Consider the following 15,649-nt stretch of genomic DNA (forward strand, 5'->3'; position numbering starts at 1 on the left):
TATTACCTTCTTATTAAATTATTTTTGTGAATATTTTTTTTTATATTTCTTCATGTCATTTTGTGGGCTACAAATAGAGGTGACATGGGCCGCGAGATTGAGACCCAGGCATTAGACCCTCTTAATGCGCGTTTTGTTTAGGTTTCCACTGGCGTGGAATTACCTGTTTGTCCTATGTTAGGCACAGCCTAACATAGGACAAACAGGTAACTGTGTTCTGAATACCACCTTTTTAAATGGTAACTGTAACGGAATACAGTTATTCATATTTTGTATTTTAAATACGTAACAGCGGTACATGTATTCCATTACTCCCCAGCACTGGTCACAATCAGCCAAGGATGAGCCTGCTGTGAAACCTAGCCCCACCGTATCATGTGACGTCTTGAGGTCAATGTATTGTTATATGATTTGAGGATCCTTACCTTATAGTATAAAGTTCATCGAGGTGACTGTTGTTGATGCCACAAAAATAAAACTGAAATCATATTTATAAGCAGTTTGTGTAACTGCAGTCTTCAATTTGTAACCCAGGGGTGGGGAAACTCCATGCCTCAAATGGCCGGTGTCCTGCAGGTTTTAGATGTGTCCTTGATCCAGCACCGCTCATTTAAATGGCCAAATTACCTCCTCAACATGTCTTAAAGTTCTCCAAAGGTCTTGTAATGAACTAATTATTTGATTCAGGTGTGTTGAACCAGGGTGATCTAAAACCTGCACGTCACCGGCCCTTGAGGGCTGGAATTCCCCACCCCTGTTGTAACCCTTCTTGTTTTTAAAGAAATCAGATCTTCATCAAACACCTTCTGTGATGTTCTCTTTATTATTGTTTTTTTTTTTAACTTTTCCCTTCAGCAGACAATTTTTATCCAGCTCAGTCTGTTTGAGTGCAGCTCTGTTTCACAGCTGTGTCACTGATCACACTCCACCATTCATATATATGAAGTGTATAGAAGATCAATATAAGCACAAGCTGCTTTAATTACATCCATGATGATCATTTTACAGCACATACAGGAAGTTACTTTTTCTTGTCGGTCTTTAAGAGTTTTACTCTTATTGGGCAGGCTGAAGTGAAGTAGGAGAAAGGTCAAAATGTGCAGCAGTATCTGTTTTTCTGCTCAGCTTTCCTCATGGCTCATTTCCATCCCGGCCTCTCTATAGGCCGCATAGCTTTGGATAGCTCACTCCTGATTGGCCAGCAGAACGGCCTCACAGATTCAGGCTTTGCTCTGATTGGTTGCTAGTGACAACTCCCGGAGTTACCTTCTATAAGCCGTTTTTTTGCCTTCTTGTGAAAAAAGTTTGGGCCGATACGTGATCAGCGGGAGCAACCAGCAGCAGTAAGTGTTCTGTCCCGTGGAGAGCGCGCAGACTGTGAGATTACTGGCGTGGGGCGCGCAGAGCAGCTCCGAGTGGAAGATGCAGACCTCCAAAAGTTTCCGCGTGGATGATTTCATCGCAGGATGGATTGCAGGTGAGTTCCTCAGTCAGACACTCCGTCAATGCGTGTTTTCAGTGGATCTTTGTGGGGTGTGTGGGGGCGAACTGAAGATGGCATGGGTGGGAGGTGAAGGGAGGCTCAACAGCGCGTTTGTTTGGGTCCAGTGAGCTTCACACAGAGCTCCACAGATACGCACAATCCTCCGTTGTTGTACTGTAAAAACACGTTTATCAGGGGAAAAAACGTCATGAGCTCCGCGTGCATCCTCATCCAGATAAACAGTGGAGGCTCTGCGCAGACTCCCACCCCCACCCGAACCCCTCATGTTCCCACAGTGTCACTGCAACGCAGGCTCACCGCCTCCGTTTACTCGGAAAGCTGCTCGCTGAATGCTCTCTCCCCTCGGTCAGTCTACAGGATTCAGTCTGCGCACGTTTTTATTCTAAGGACAAAAATTCGCCTTTTACAAGCTTAATGCGTGCTGCGTCAGGGCTAGCCGCTAGGGGCTTTATTTTAATTATTCTATGAAACTGAAATTATAAAAAGATGTAAAACAAAAAAGCACAAAGCCCTGCAAAAACACATTATGTTTAAGCTGTCATATGGTGATATTCTAAATCCCAGCTGTAATACAAAACACAGAAAAACACTGACATTGTTAATATTCAGCAAGTCTGGTTTGGATGGGAACTAGCTCCAGCTGAAAAGCTAAGACAGTCTCTGGGCTTATTAATTAATTTTGATAAGCTTTATTTTGCAATGTGAAGCCATGCTGCCAGTTGGACATTGCATTATTATGATGTCAGAGTCACAGCCGTGGAGCTTTTGCAGTCACAAAGAAAAGATTACACAACGAGCTGATGCCGGAAATCTATGTAGACCTACTTCTTTTCTCCAAATGTTCAGCCGAAGCAATAGCAGTGATCCTATCAATAAAAGCTTTTTGGAGGCCGATGATGAACTCAGAAAAACCCCACAAGTTTGGTTCAAGTGCAGGACTTCTAATCTGATTTTAAACTACAGTGTCCAGGGGCGCATTGCATTTTTCTGTCATCACCAAGATTTCACGTTTTTTTGGCTGCTTTGCAAAATGCAGTTAACTTTAAATTTAAAAAAAAAAGAAAAAAGAAGAAGAATAGAAAGCTAGAAATAGACCTTAAAGAATATCTCACAGATTTCCCTGAATGTTATAAAATGTTAAGAAACATGTCCGGCCTTATTTGCAGCTTCACTTTGTGTTTCACTGCCTTCACAGCAAAGGTGAACTGACGTTTTTAAAAAATATATATATATAAATTTTGCTGGGTTACACTGCTAACAAAGCACTAATATGAAATCACTGTGATTTTTAATATTTGCAATATGTCGACCAACCTTCCAGTTCTATAGCAGTATAACCAGAATACCAGCAGCTGGCAGCCAGTTGAGTCTAGTCCCCTGAAGTTGTGCTCGATGATAAAGAATCTTTCAGATTGGTGGCAGCATGCTGTCAGTCTGTTTGCATTCATAAATTAGACAGAAGTTATTTAAAAACCTTTAAAAATCCAGTCAGACTGTGACTGTTTGCAGAAAGGTTTGCTTCTATCGGCCCACCTGTGCCGTCACCATGTGATCTAAGTCTTGCTCAGTGTGCAACACCTTCAAGCTGTGGGTAATTATTTAGTCTCCACACTCCAGTTGGTCACAGAAGGTGGAATAATTATGAGGTACCTTCATCAAGCTGTGTGTGGATGGTTTTGATGTAATGTTACGTTTGCTCTGCTTCCTGATGGCGGTGCGTGCAGCAAACCCTCTTGTTTTTTTTTTATTTGATATTTGGTGTCCTTGCATTGATACAATATTCATGTCCTGATGACCATGCACTCCTGGTTCTTATCTGGGCAACAACTGAGCGAGATCCTGTGGCATGTATGTTGTGTGTGTTTGATACCCACTCATGCACACACACACAGTAGCTCGCGTTCCCCCCTGTGATGGCTGCTCATTTGAAGTAAACTTTAAGCCCTGACTGCAAACATGCAGGTCTGATGTCCTGCAGTAAAAACAGTTTAAGACGCTTTAGTTTTTGGCTGAGACACGTTGCCTTTCAGCATGTTGGTTATGAGTAAAACTCTTGAGATTTTTGTGGAAAGTTGTCTCTGTTTTTCTCTCTCTGGCATTTTGTGCTTCATTCCTCTTTTCTTTCTGTTTTGGCTGCAGGAGCTTCCAGTGTGGTTGTTGGCCATCCGCTGGATACAGTAAAGGTATGTCAGACCTCTGGAATCATTTTACTACAGCATTCCTCCACTTTTGTGTTATAGCTGTTATAAAAATGATCAAGCCTGCAGCTCATCAAGTCATATACACTCTGTTGCACATTCTTTTGGGCCACTTTTTTTTTATTTACGTCCTTATCCATCCTACAAATCAGGATCTGTGTTTGTATGACACACAGAGTCAGTTTCTTCCCTATAATTATAATTGAATTGATGTTTTGATGTCACATATGTCTTTTGCCAAAAATAATTTAGTATGTGTAGCAGCTAAGGAAGGAAGCATTTATCAGAAATGATCTGAATGTGCTCAAAACCAGTGTGAGTGTTATGAACTGTCTTTAGTCAGAGATGTGTGCAATGACTCCAAGGTGAAAAGCCTGAATATTTTTGTCCAACAAACTCCAAAATAAGAAATCTGAAAACCTATGTTTCACATTCGGGGGGGAAAAAACCCCCCAAATCAACTTTATTTATTCTTCATATGGAAATTACTTGTTTGAATAAAGTCAGTGGCACTGTTTCAGACTCGGCTCCAGGCAGGGAATGGCTACAAAAACACTCTGCACTGCATCCTCACCATCTACAGGAAGGAAACGGTAAACATTCAAACTTCTTCTCTTTCCTCCATTTCTGCATCGCTCCAAACAGTATAAACGGTAATAAGTTATCTGACATGCTTTGAAAATATGCTTTTCATTCACCCTGCAGTATATTTAACCAAATGCTTTGTTGGCTCTGTTGTGTGTTTTAACTTGGCTGAAGCTATGGCAGTACAAATGCTGGGCAGCAATCAGAAACTTGGATATATTGTATCTGTCCCAGTGTTTTTCCACACAACTCCAGTCAGTACATCAGAGTCCCTCAGAGCCAGGGTTAGGACAGATTTATAGGATCTGGACACAAAATGTGGTACTTCAGAGCCTAAGATCGAGTTAATCATTTCATTATAGATTGGACCTAAAACCACGTTCAGCTCAGAGCCAGCACTGCACAATATGCAAACATCCACAGTCATTCTGTCGCTTTAAGTTGTTTCCACAGCTCCCAGTCGCTTTATTTCTCCTGTGACCCAGTTTCCCAGCTGGATGCTTTAAGCTGGACCTTTTGTTTACCACCACCATGAAAAGCTTAAACCAGCTGAGTGATAATAGCAGCTTATTTTACAGAAAAATAATCCATTTAGGTGAGGCTAAATATGTGCAAAAGGTTGAATTTAAGCTGCATCTATCGGTTTTATCTCTTTGGGGTGTCATATGATAAGAAGTTTTCGGTGTGTCCGTTACAAATCACAGGCCTGCTGCTCTCAGAGGTCACATGATTTATTCAGCTATGTTTTATTCCCAGCATATGTCTCCCCAGACTGTAACCGCCTCCTCAGGTTGGCCCGAGGAAAGGTTTCCATACTATTTGGCAGCAGCTGCACCCTGTATTTAATTCTGTGCATGTCATCAGTGTAAACGCCTCACTTACAGTTCTTTACTGTTCCCTCCACACTTTTCCTGCTTTTACCCGTGCATATGTATGTTTTTTTTCACATGTTGTGCTGACCTTCTTGCTTCCCTCTCGACTCTTTTTCAGGTCACAGGATTCTTTAAGGGCATGTCTTTCCCCCTGGCCAGCATCACGGTCTACAACTCGGCCGTGTTTGGCTTCTTCAGTAACACTCAAAGATTCATAAGCAATTATCGCTATGGTGACGGGCAGCATCCCTGCAGCATGTTGGACCTGACCATGGCCAGCATGCTGACCGGACTGATGTCCGTGAGCCTGGGAGCTCCAGTGGATTTGGTTAAGATCAGACTCCAAATGCAAACGCAGATGGTTCTAGCAGGTAACGTGGGGATCACTTTTTTCAGGTTTTTTCAGGCTTAGCCTTGAAAAAAAAGTTTTGCTCTTTTTAACTTCTCTAAGATTTTGGCACATAGACAGCACACGCCCAGATAAAAAGCAGCCTTGTCAGCATAGTAACAACTTTGTCCCAAATACACCTCTGTCAGAGGAAGCTCAAATAATGGCTTTGTTTTTAATCCTCATTCTTTTCTAAAATTTCAAAAAGAACAAGTTGACTAAGGATCGCATCAAAGAGAGTTAAGCTGTGCCCTTTCTGCTCGTTAATTACAGGCCAGCCACAAACTGCCATGTGGCGTTCATCAGATGACATTAATACATGAAATGCTGACACAGCTCCAGCTTCTGTTCTGCAATGTTTCCTTCTTATTACACCATGAGCTTTTGGGGATACAAAGTTCTCGCCGAGCTGCTGTCTTTGATAGTCACACTTCACCAGCTGGTTGCAGAATTGTTGCCAGTAGGAGTACTTTTTTTTTTTTTTTTTTTTTTTTTAAATAGTTTACTTTTTTATTTATTATCTAAATCGAGCAAGACCTATCTAGACTGAGTGTCACGGTAACATAGCCTCAGAACTCAATATGAATATGTCCTGATGACACAGACATCAAAACATGCTTCAGAAAACATTTCTGCTCGTGTCATCTTTTCTATAACTACATGCTGATATTCACTGATACACAGAATAACATTACAGCATCTATAAGTGTATCAGGATGTTTGACAGCATATGGTAAATATTAATAAAGAACGTTTAATATGAAAGTGGCCATAAACAGCTGCCAGAGAGGTAACTGTTCATCTAAAAGAGATCTGAGGAGCTGAGCCATTAGAAGAACACAGTTTCCCTTCAGTTCTACTTATTAACCCTTTATCCCTCATATGCACCGATGCAGTGCTGGTAGAGGGTCCTGGTCTTTAAGTGTGCTGTCATATTGTGTACAAAGATTTTTCTTTTCTAACAAAATCGAATTTTTCTGTGTTTGTAGCATTTTTAGGACCTTTGAATGATGGATTTAAGGACTAAATGTCAATTTTCTCCACAGTTAGGAACCCATTCTTGCATGAATACAAAGTCTGTCGTTATATTGTTTCTTGGTCTTGTGATTTCTGGCCTGCGTCTTTCTGTTAAACAATAAAATAATAAAGCCGAGCACAGAGGGATTCCAGTCAGACATTTATAGCTTTCTACATGTTTACAGTGTTTGGCAGGCTCATACATCTTCCACCGGTCACTGGGATTAGTCACATTTCTTTCATTATCTTCCTCAGTGATACTTTGGACTTGACTTTGAATAGAGCCGACTCTTTTATGATGGAGCAAAGTGTCAGCGAGTTCAGCCAGGATCAGGAAACCATTTCACTGTAAACTCAGCATTCCATACTGCGATTAGCATGACTGACTTACTAAGCCCGATACTTGGTATGATCACCGTCACTAAAACAGAAAGTCATTTCACTCTAATGTAAAAGGACTGCTACATATTAATGGTATTGCGTTTGTCGGTTGGTTCTTTTCCACGTGATATGGAAAGACTCGAGCACCTTCCTGTGTTTCAGACACCAACATTTTTGGACTGTGAGAAAGAAAGAAAAAAGTTTGAAAAACGTTCTGCTGAGACTGAAAATCCCCTGAAGTTGAAACACCTTTGCTTAAAGTTCCCAGAGACGAGGACACGGAGAGGAGAACAAACTGGATGAAGCAGATCCCTAACTAACCTGCTCACTGACTTCACTCTCATATATTTTTGTTTTTTAAACAGAGAACCTCCACCTTGCGGGCAACATGTCGAATGGCACCAACATCCGTCTGCGCTCCGTCAGCATTCCCAGCCAGCAGCAGCTGTACCGAGGGCCCATCCACTGCATCAGCAGCATCCTGCAGACCGAGGGCCTCCAGGGCCTGTACAGAGGAGCCGGAGCCATGATCCTGAGGGACGTACCTGGATACACGCTCTACTTCATCCCTTACACCATCTTCTGCGACCTGCTGAGGCCAGACAACACTTCGAGCCCACATCCATGTTCCATCTGGCTGGCAGGAGGACTGGCAGGTAAATGTCACCAAAACAAAGTTTCCTATGATATTTTCAGTGTCATTAGCGTTGTTTGAGTTATTGGTGACTTTAGACGTCAGTTAAATTTATGCCTGTTGCCACAGACCTGTGAGTCAGATGTACAGGAAAACATTTGTGGAAGTTCTTTCCTCGTCCACTCACCGCTGAGCTGGGTGATGGGTCACTGTGCACCAAATTAACAACAAAGGAGAAAAGGAGTGAACAGACAGCTGGCCGTACTCAAAGTGCTGATTCTGGGTCTTTGGGAGGAAGCTGATGACTTTGTTAGGACACACAGTAGCTAACATTAACCTGTGATGTCAATGCAGCAGTTCTGACCCTTTAACGAGGGGCGTGGCAACGCTGTCCTGAAGAGCAGCGTGTTGAGTCAGTGCTAACATGGAGGTTAATGAAGTGCGTGTTTCTGATTGAAGTGGCAGTTTCAATGTGAGCCTGACTGGACTGGATGTGATGTGGCAGCGCTGCAGCGGTAGAAGAATTAGACGAGCCTTAGGTGCACAGTCAGAGCACAGTTAAACCTGCTATTAAAACCTTTGTTATTTATTTAAGGTTTTATTTCAGAGTCCAACACGTTTGAAAATGTTTTGAGACCTTCACACACTCTGAAGTGTCTGCCTTAACCTTAACATAACCTTGTTCTTCAGAGCTGTCCTTCTGTTAGTAATGAACCAGAGGGGGTCGATGTCAGCTGAACATTTGAGAATAAAAGCGAATAGATCTTAAGGTTTTCTTCTTTCGTATTTTTGCTAAAACCTCTTTATATTTCCCTACTTGTATCAGTTACACTGGCAGAACCTCACAGAGATAATAAAAGTTAATTATTAATAAGATATAAGTAAACTCCTCCGCTGATGCCAGTCGGCATTAAACCAAACTGTTGCACAACCAGAGCCAGCAGTAACCCCCAATTACAAGGAATTTGGCAAGAAATCAAGAACTTCTGAACAATGGTCAGAAATCACTCTTGGTTTGTCAAATGGGACTAGAGCACAGACAAACCAGTAATTCCATTAAGTGATAAATCTTTGAGTATGTTACTTTTGTTTTTTTTTCCCTTCTATCCTATCAGCGTTGTAGAAGCCGATTCTTGACAGTTGTTTTTTTTTTTTTGTTTTTTTTCTTCAGCTTTATGAACTGATAGACTCGGATGAAACTGTACTGTAGAACAACAGCTGACACCGTTTTCTTTTCTTATATAAAATGACAGAAAACACATAAAGTCTGAGATATTTTTAGTTTGGGGTCAGATCAGTGCTATTATTGATACTTATTGATCAATACTTTTACATAATTAAGTCACTGTAGCATCTATTCAATGACCAAAAAAACTAAAGTTGCACATTATCTTTGCCCTCGCTCCTCTGATTCAGTTATTGATGAAACGTCGCAGCTCTTCAGTTGCGTCTTATTTTAACAATTCATGACACTGAGGCTAAAATGTGATGAAGTCCTTTTTAAACTTGGTTCAAGCTGTAATGTTCACACACTGTTAACAAGGTATGAACTGGAACGGCCTCAAATGTGGAGAATCATTGCCTCCGACAGTTTGGCTGTAAATAGGTCACTGTTATTATTCGGTTCAGAGGGTTTGGGGATAAAATCCAGACCTAAAGGTAACTTTGTTTTTTCAGTACCTTTATTTTTCCTTTACTTTCCTCTGCTGACACACATCATTGTCCTGCTGTGTCCCAGACCTTCTGCTCTGTACATAAACACCAGTATTGATCTGAGCAGGTCAGACTGAGCTGTGGGTGGTTTCTGTTTGTCTGACCGGCCTCTGAATGACGTCCGTGGGCTGTTATTAACCTGGCGAAGACTGTACATGTGACCTTATCTTTGTTCATTCGTAGGTTCCACAGAACTGCAATAGCAAGAAATCAATATGAGCAAACACATCTGAGGCCAATCAAGTTCTGGCTGGTGGAAACGGATGCATGGAGTCGGAGGCTGGAGTTTCAGGGTTGTTTGGTCTCAGAGGTTAAAGCAGGCTCCACATGCAGACCAGCCAGCTGTGAACATCTGACTGAGTGAAAAATGTAGTGTGAGAGCTTCGGTCAGCTGGACGGCATAAATCTGAAATGCTGCCATGTTTAGCCCCCCATTAGGCCTGAATCCGTCGTAGTTGAACTAAAACTCGGACAATATCCTGATGATTTTTCCTCCAAACCTTCAACAATGAGTTACAGTAAATGTTTTAATTATGTTCTGTACGTCTTAAAGTCTAAATGACCCTTAAACTCGTGTATCAGCTGATGTCAAGTCATTTCTTCTTTACTGCTGGCTGTGTGAGTGAATCTATTACAGATGTTATAAGGAGCGCCTGAACGCAGCATGTGAAGTTTGTGCTGAGCCCTGTAACCCTCATTTAACCTCCTAGGACTTGGCGTCCACATATGTGGACATCACATTTTGGGTTATTTTGACCAAAATACTCAATTTTGCTCTACATGGGCCTGATATCCACTTACGGGGACATTATACTGCTACTGTTCTATCAAAATTTTAAACAAATATCCTCATATGTGGCTCTTATTTTTCTTAAAAACAAAAATAAGGTAAAAAAAATCTGCTAATTTTTTGTTTTTGCATTCATCGGGCCCCAATATGCCCAATATCAAAGGGCAATTAAAAATGCATGCTGGGGAAGAGTTCGGGTCTTAGGAAGTTAAAGATCCTCATTTTTGGCAAAAGTAAAAGGTTCCAGGAGCTGAACTGTGATCTTTGGACCTACACAATAAAATGACAAAATCTCAGTATCAGAGGAGACTTTCACAGTCTGAGATTTTGTTATGTGTTTGCTCTAGTCCTTGTCTGGTTCCATATGTGACTTCCACCTGGTTTAGAGTCCTTGCACCATGACATCAGCAGGAAGTTCAGAGCTCTCTCCTCTTTCTCAGGGTCCATTTCCTGGGTCACAGCCACACCAACCGACGTGGTAAAGAGTCGAATGCAGGCTGATGCTCAGCTGCAGAGGAAGTACAAGGGAGTTTTACACTGCATCATCCACAGCTACAAGACAGAGGGAGTACAGGTGAGTAATGACTTCAACCAGCCAGAACTATAAGAACACTGTTTTTAAGCACCTCGATCTGGCTCCACACAAACAGCAAAAACACAATGCAAACTCAGCTACCCGCTGTGTTTGGACACTTAGCTGTGTCCATGTGAGCTTTGTATCTGAGGATCCAGCAGAGCACACAAGTTACCGCAGCTTGAACACTGAAGCTTCTGCCTGAAGAAATCAACCAAGATGCACAAAGTTTGTCCATCAGAGACACTGCAGTACCGATCTCAGGGCTTCCTGAACGAATGTTGTGTGTGCTTGGGTCAACACGTTGTCCCTGAAATCGTATCAATATCTATTTTAAAGAAAAAAGAAATTTTACAAACATCTTACCAAACTGAGCCTCAATGACACGCCTCCACATGGGTAAGTCATGACACTCCCTGGGCATCAATGGGCCATATAGCTGCTACAGACATCTGTCCAATAAGCAGACTGAATGCTCTCACATGTGTGAAGTTTGAAGTTCACTTTTTGGTTCCTCAAATGTTTCTGCTGAAAATATTTAAATTACAAGGAAAGAATTCTCTTCAGATACTTGGCATGAAACCTCTTCCCCAGCGAGGCTTAAAAGGCCTGTTACACCTGCCTTTGTCACCGCCAACACCAAAAGTGATGTCAGAGATGCTGCTGAAAGTTGCCCTTTGGTGTTTCCACTCATTCTGCACCTCCAGAGATTTCTAGACCCTAACATGGACAAACAACAAGAATTATATTTTAGGATTAAAAATATTTCCATGAAAGAGGCCGTTCATACTGCTGATAATTGCAGTAATTATCAGTATTGTTAGTTTTGGGCAGCTGTGGCAACAAACCTTACTTTGGGTGGTGGTCTAATAATTTTGCTAAGACCTGTACAGGATGAAAAAGTGAAACTCCTCGTTGTAAAAAAATATCCTCTTATAAAATAAAACGGGCCACATGCTGCAGAAAACCTTATGTGGGGTTATGTCAGGTCAGCATTTGTCACACGGCTGGTGTCCTGGCCTGAGACGAGCAAATGTTGCATCTGTGTGTCTGATTCGTGCTGTTCATAATGTCAAAGGTTGTAAACTGTAGACAAGCTATCGCAGTGTCCAGAAATCAGGAGGGGTCAGGTTCTGAGAAAGTAAACTGGACTGTTGATGTGAACAGAGGTCAGTGAGTTGGGTTACTACAGGCCAGCGTCCCCAAAGAAAAATCAACGTAACACTGCGGTCTGTGGGCTGTGTTCACCTTCACTCATGTTTCCTGTCAGCGCGGCACCAAAGATCTGGAATGATAACAGATGTGTGTAGACAGTTTAACATATTTAATTCCAACTTTCTCTTTTTTTTTTTTTTAATGTTCAGGTGTTCTTCAGGGGAGCATCAGTGAACGCCATCCGAGGCTTCCCAATGAGCTCCACCATGTTCCTGACCTATGAACTCTCTCTGCGGTTCTTCAGGGGTCTTTAGGACACATTTTACTAATTAAAGGAGTCACACTGAGTTACTTGGAAAAATGAGCACAAAGCAAATAGAGCCCAGCGTCTCTGAAACGAGAGACTGGTGACAGTGTAAGTCATCTGATCAAACCTTTAGCTCAGTCACACAGACAGTTTTATCACACCGGTGGCCAGCGATGTTACGCAATGCTGCTTGAGTTATTCAGAGATTAAAGATTTTAGTGTTGGTGCTGCAGAGTGATTGTGTGGAGCTATTTTTATAGTTTTATAAATTGGATCAGTTTCAGGTGGATTGCAATTATTGGTCAAATCAAAAAGTATCTTCTTGTTATGTGTAGTATAATAGTTGAATGACATGTTGATGTCAGAATTTTACTGAAGTTGAATTTTTCTTTGCTGCATATTTACCAAAGAACTCTGTGTGTTCCTCCGAGGTTTGTTTTTGGGGCAAGTCTGAACTTCCTGTGAAAAAGACGGTCAGTATGGAGGTGATGTGCACAGTAATATTGTGTTAATACACAGTAGTGCACTGTTAGCATGTGATTGGTGATCTGTAGGGAAAAGAAAGGAAGTCCGGTGATGAGGAGTAAAACTGACATAGATGTCATGTGTAGTCATCAGCGCATAATGTTTCATACTGAATACGATCAGCTAAAAGATTTTTAAACAGATCTCATGTATAACTTAGCTATTTCACTTTGTAACCTCCACATGTAGAAGTGTTTATCTGGCCTTTATGTGCTGCACTTTATCTCAGAGAGATAAGCTCAATTGACCAAGTCAATGTGAAAAGATGAGTTTGACATTTTCAACACAAGCAGAGGGTCAACATATTCTGTTTCCTCTTAGTTGTAGGTTTAATTTATGAACTGGATGTACCTTACATATATTCAAAATGATTAAACGCATCATTTTAATGAGTTTTAGATGTTCTTTCTTCTGCTCTCTCGTTCTGTACTTTAAAATCCTGTTTATGTTGAAAATGGCACATCCACAGAGTCATAACATGAAATGTTGCCTTCCATGCGGACTGTATGTGTGTTGCACACTAACGTCCTCTTGTACATTTGTTTGTGTGTTTCTTATATTAAGAAAAGTGAGTTTTACAAGTTTATAATTACGTCCTGCTAACAAACTTTCCACAGACTGCAGTTAAAAGCTTTGGCGTTTCGCTCTGAAGTCAGATTAAAATTATAACAGGATTTATTGTTTTTAAAACCCTGACATGTAAATATGTGTAAATATGTTCGCTGCCATTCCACATGACAGGGAGCCAGAAATTTCTTATTGTACATAAATAAAAGCTTTTAATCACACTGCTCTCCTTTTCTGAATCGGCTCTTCTCAGAATAATGTGACATTCATGTGACAGCTCGTCTACTTAGAGATAGGGGCCTGCTGTCAGATAAATACTCCGTGATGTCGACACGTGCTACGAGAGCTGATTTTCATGTCATATCTGAGGCCTAAAGCGAAGACTCTGGCTTCAGTAGAATTGCAGACAGACGTTGACTTTCTGCCTGCAGTCGGCTGATAAGAACCTGGAGCTCTAAAGTCACTCTCATAACTACAGTGAAAGCTGTTTGTTATTTTCACCTCAACTTCCCTCTAAGGGCTCACAACACCCACTAGAGGGCAGCATCTAGCAACACAACTCAATGAAGCGGCTATTCGCACAAATCTTCCCACGATGCACTGAGTGTTTCCTCTTAATCTGTGGCTCTCTTCCATAGCGTGCCTTTGCCCCATCCCTGATACTGGGACTGGTTTCTTTCTGCTAAAAACAGTTTTTCCTTTCTGCTCTCATCAAAGGTTGATTGGTCGAGTTTTCTTTGTATTACTAACTTGCAGTATAAAGTCCCTTGAGGCAACTGTTGTTGTGATTTGGCGCTGTATAAATAATATAAAATGAATAAATTAAATTGAAACTCTGTAGTCAATTTGTAACAGTAAGAAGGCTTATTTTTAGTCATTTACACATTTTTCATATAACAGTTTAATAATGAACACTGTTAATGTAAATCGTTCTTCTTTGGAACTTCAAGCAGAGTTTCTATTGCAGCAGGTCCTCCTTAAGAAAAACCGCCTAATAATGAAAACAGCTGCGTGTTGGTGTCATTTAGGGTGGTACATCGCCATGTTGTGGAATAAACTGTAATCAACCTTTGTAAATACTGCATATCCCAGCAAATACTGCATTAACGTTATGCTGCAAGAACTCTGCAAGTATAACTTTATTTTTTTTTTATAATTATTATTATGGAAAATCTTCTGGTTAGCAGATAAACAATACTGTGCACAGTTTATGGTTTTTGACTTGACCAGTAATATTCATGCAGTGTTGCTTTGATTGTGGCACAGATGCTCATGCATGTAGTTAAAAAAAATATATTATTAGTTTATATTATTAGTTATTATATTTGTCTCACTTCAAGCAATAATGGGTTCATAAATTCTTGCTTTGACCTGGCTGACAGGCAGTGGGGGGAGCAAGAGAATTTTAATAGGGGCTGGCAGCCTGAGATTATTACTGATACAGCACAGAGACACATAAAACAAATCTGTAATATTATTTAAAACATAAAAACAGATTTTCCTTTAATGTGGACTCAGGTCAAGTGGATACAAGCGGACGAGATCGCGGATACAAGCGGCAGAAATGAGCTTCCCCCGAAGGGTGGCTGGCCTCTCCCTTAGAGATAGGGTGAGAAGTTCGGCCATCCGGGAGGAGCTCAGAGTAGAGCAGCTGCTGCTCCACATCGAAAGGAGCCAGCTGAGGTGGTTCGGGCATCTGACAAGGATGCCCCCTGGGCGCCTCCTGGGTGAGGTCTTCCAGGCATGCCCCACCGGGAGGAGGCCCCGGGGCAGACCCAGGACACGCTGGAGAGATTATATCTCTCGGCTGGCCTGGGAACGCCTTGGAGTTCCCCCAGATAAACTGGAGGAGGTGGCTGGGGAGAGGGAGGTCTGGGCCTCTTTGCTTAGGCTGCTGCCCCCGCGACCCAGGTGGACTCAGGTCTGGTAGGATACAGCACTTAGTTGTTTTGGGTGTTGGTGTTAGTGTGGCAGACGCAAAGTTCAAGGAGAAGAGACGATTTGTCTGCTTGGCTGACAAATAAAACCGGTGAAACTGTGAGACACACTTTGACTTATTGTGGCTGCAAAATTTTAAATTTTGTGGGTTTTTTTTTTTTTTTTATCCTTCCCTCTCTGTAACTTCTGCCTTCATTTTTAATGCACGTCTCAGGAGTTTGCTGTGGACACTGAGAAGAATAGTAGCACGTGGAACAAAAGGAAAACATTTCTACACTGTGAAGTGTTTGGTCAAACTGAGGCACTCGGTATAAACTGTAGGCAAAAAGTTTCATTTTTAAAGTTATGAACAAACTTTGATGGAGTGACATGAAGCACAGTAAAGTAGCTCTTTTTTATGTTTTTGTGGATGAATTTCTTGGCCCATTTAAAAATCCTGCCTATCCTGCCCACTCCAGCCTAGCAGGGGGCAGTATTGCTCCTACATGTTTAAAAGAATAA

The 15,649-nt window shown here is 41.6% G+C and overlaps 1 protein-coding gene across 1 annotated transcript; it reads left to right on the forward strand.

The window, feature by feature from the left end:
• The first annotated feature begins 754 nt into the window (after window positions 1-754).
• Window positions 755-13,419, forward strand: slc25a48 (solute carrier family 25 member 48). The gene is made up of 7 exons (XM_082547617.1): window positions 755-1,477; window positions 3,644-3,687; window positions 4,224-4,295; window positions 5,278-5,530; window positions 7,311-7,601; window positions 10,523-10,656; window positions 12,021-13,419. Exons 1-7 carry the CDS (start codon window positions 1,423-1,425, stop codon window positions 12,123-12,125), a joined length of 954 nt encoding a protein of 317 aa, XP_082403743.1. The 5' UTR covers window positions 755-1,422; the 3' UTR covers window positions 12,126-13,419.
• Window positions 13,420-15,649: the final 2,230 nt, after the last annotated feature.

This window comes from Aulonocara stuartgranti (assembly GCF_965226115.1).
Source record: "Aulonocara stuartgranti genome assembly, chromosome: 2".
NCBI classification, from domain to species: domain Eukaryota; kingdom Metazoa; phylum Chordata; class Actinopteri; order Cichliformes; family Cichlidae; genus Aulonocara; species Aulonocara stuartgranti.

Coding starts and splice junctions, on each gene's coding strand:
- slc25a48 (XM_082547617.1), top strand. CDS start 1,423: ATGCAGACCTCCAAAAGTTTCCGCGTGGATGATTTCATCGCAGGATGG. Junction 1,478..3,643: donor CATCGCAGGATGGATTGCAG/GTGAGTTCCTCA, acceptor TTTTGGCTGCAG/GAGCTTCCAGTGTGGTTGTT. Junction 10,657..12,020: donor ACAAGACAGAGGGAGTACAG/GTGAGTAATGAC, acceptor TTTAATGTTCAG/GTGTTCTTCAGGGGAGCATC.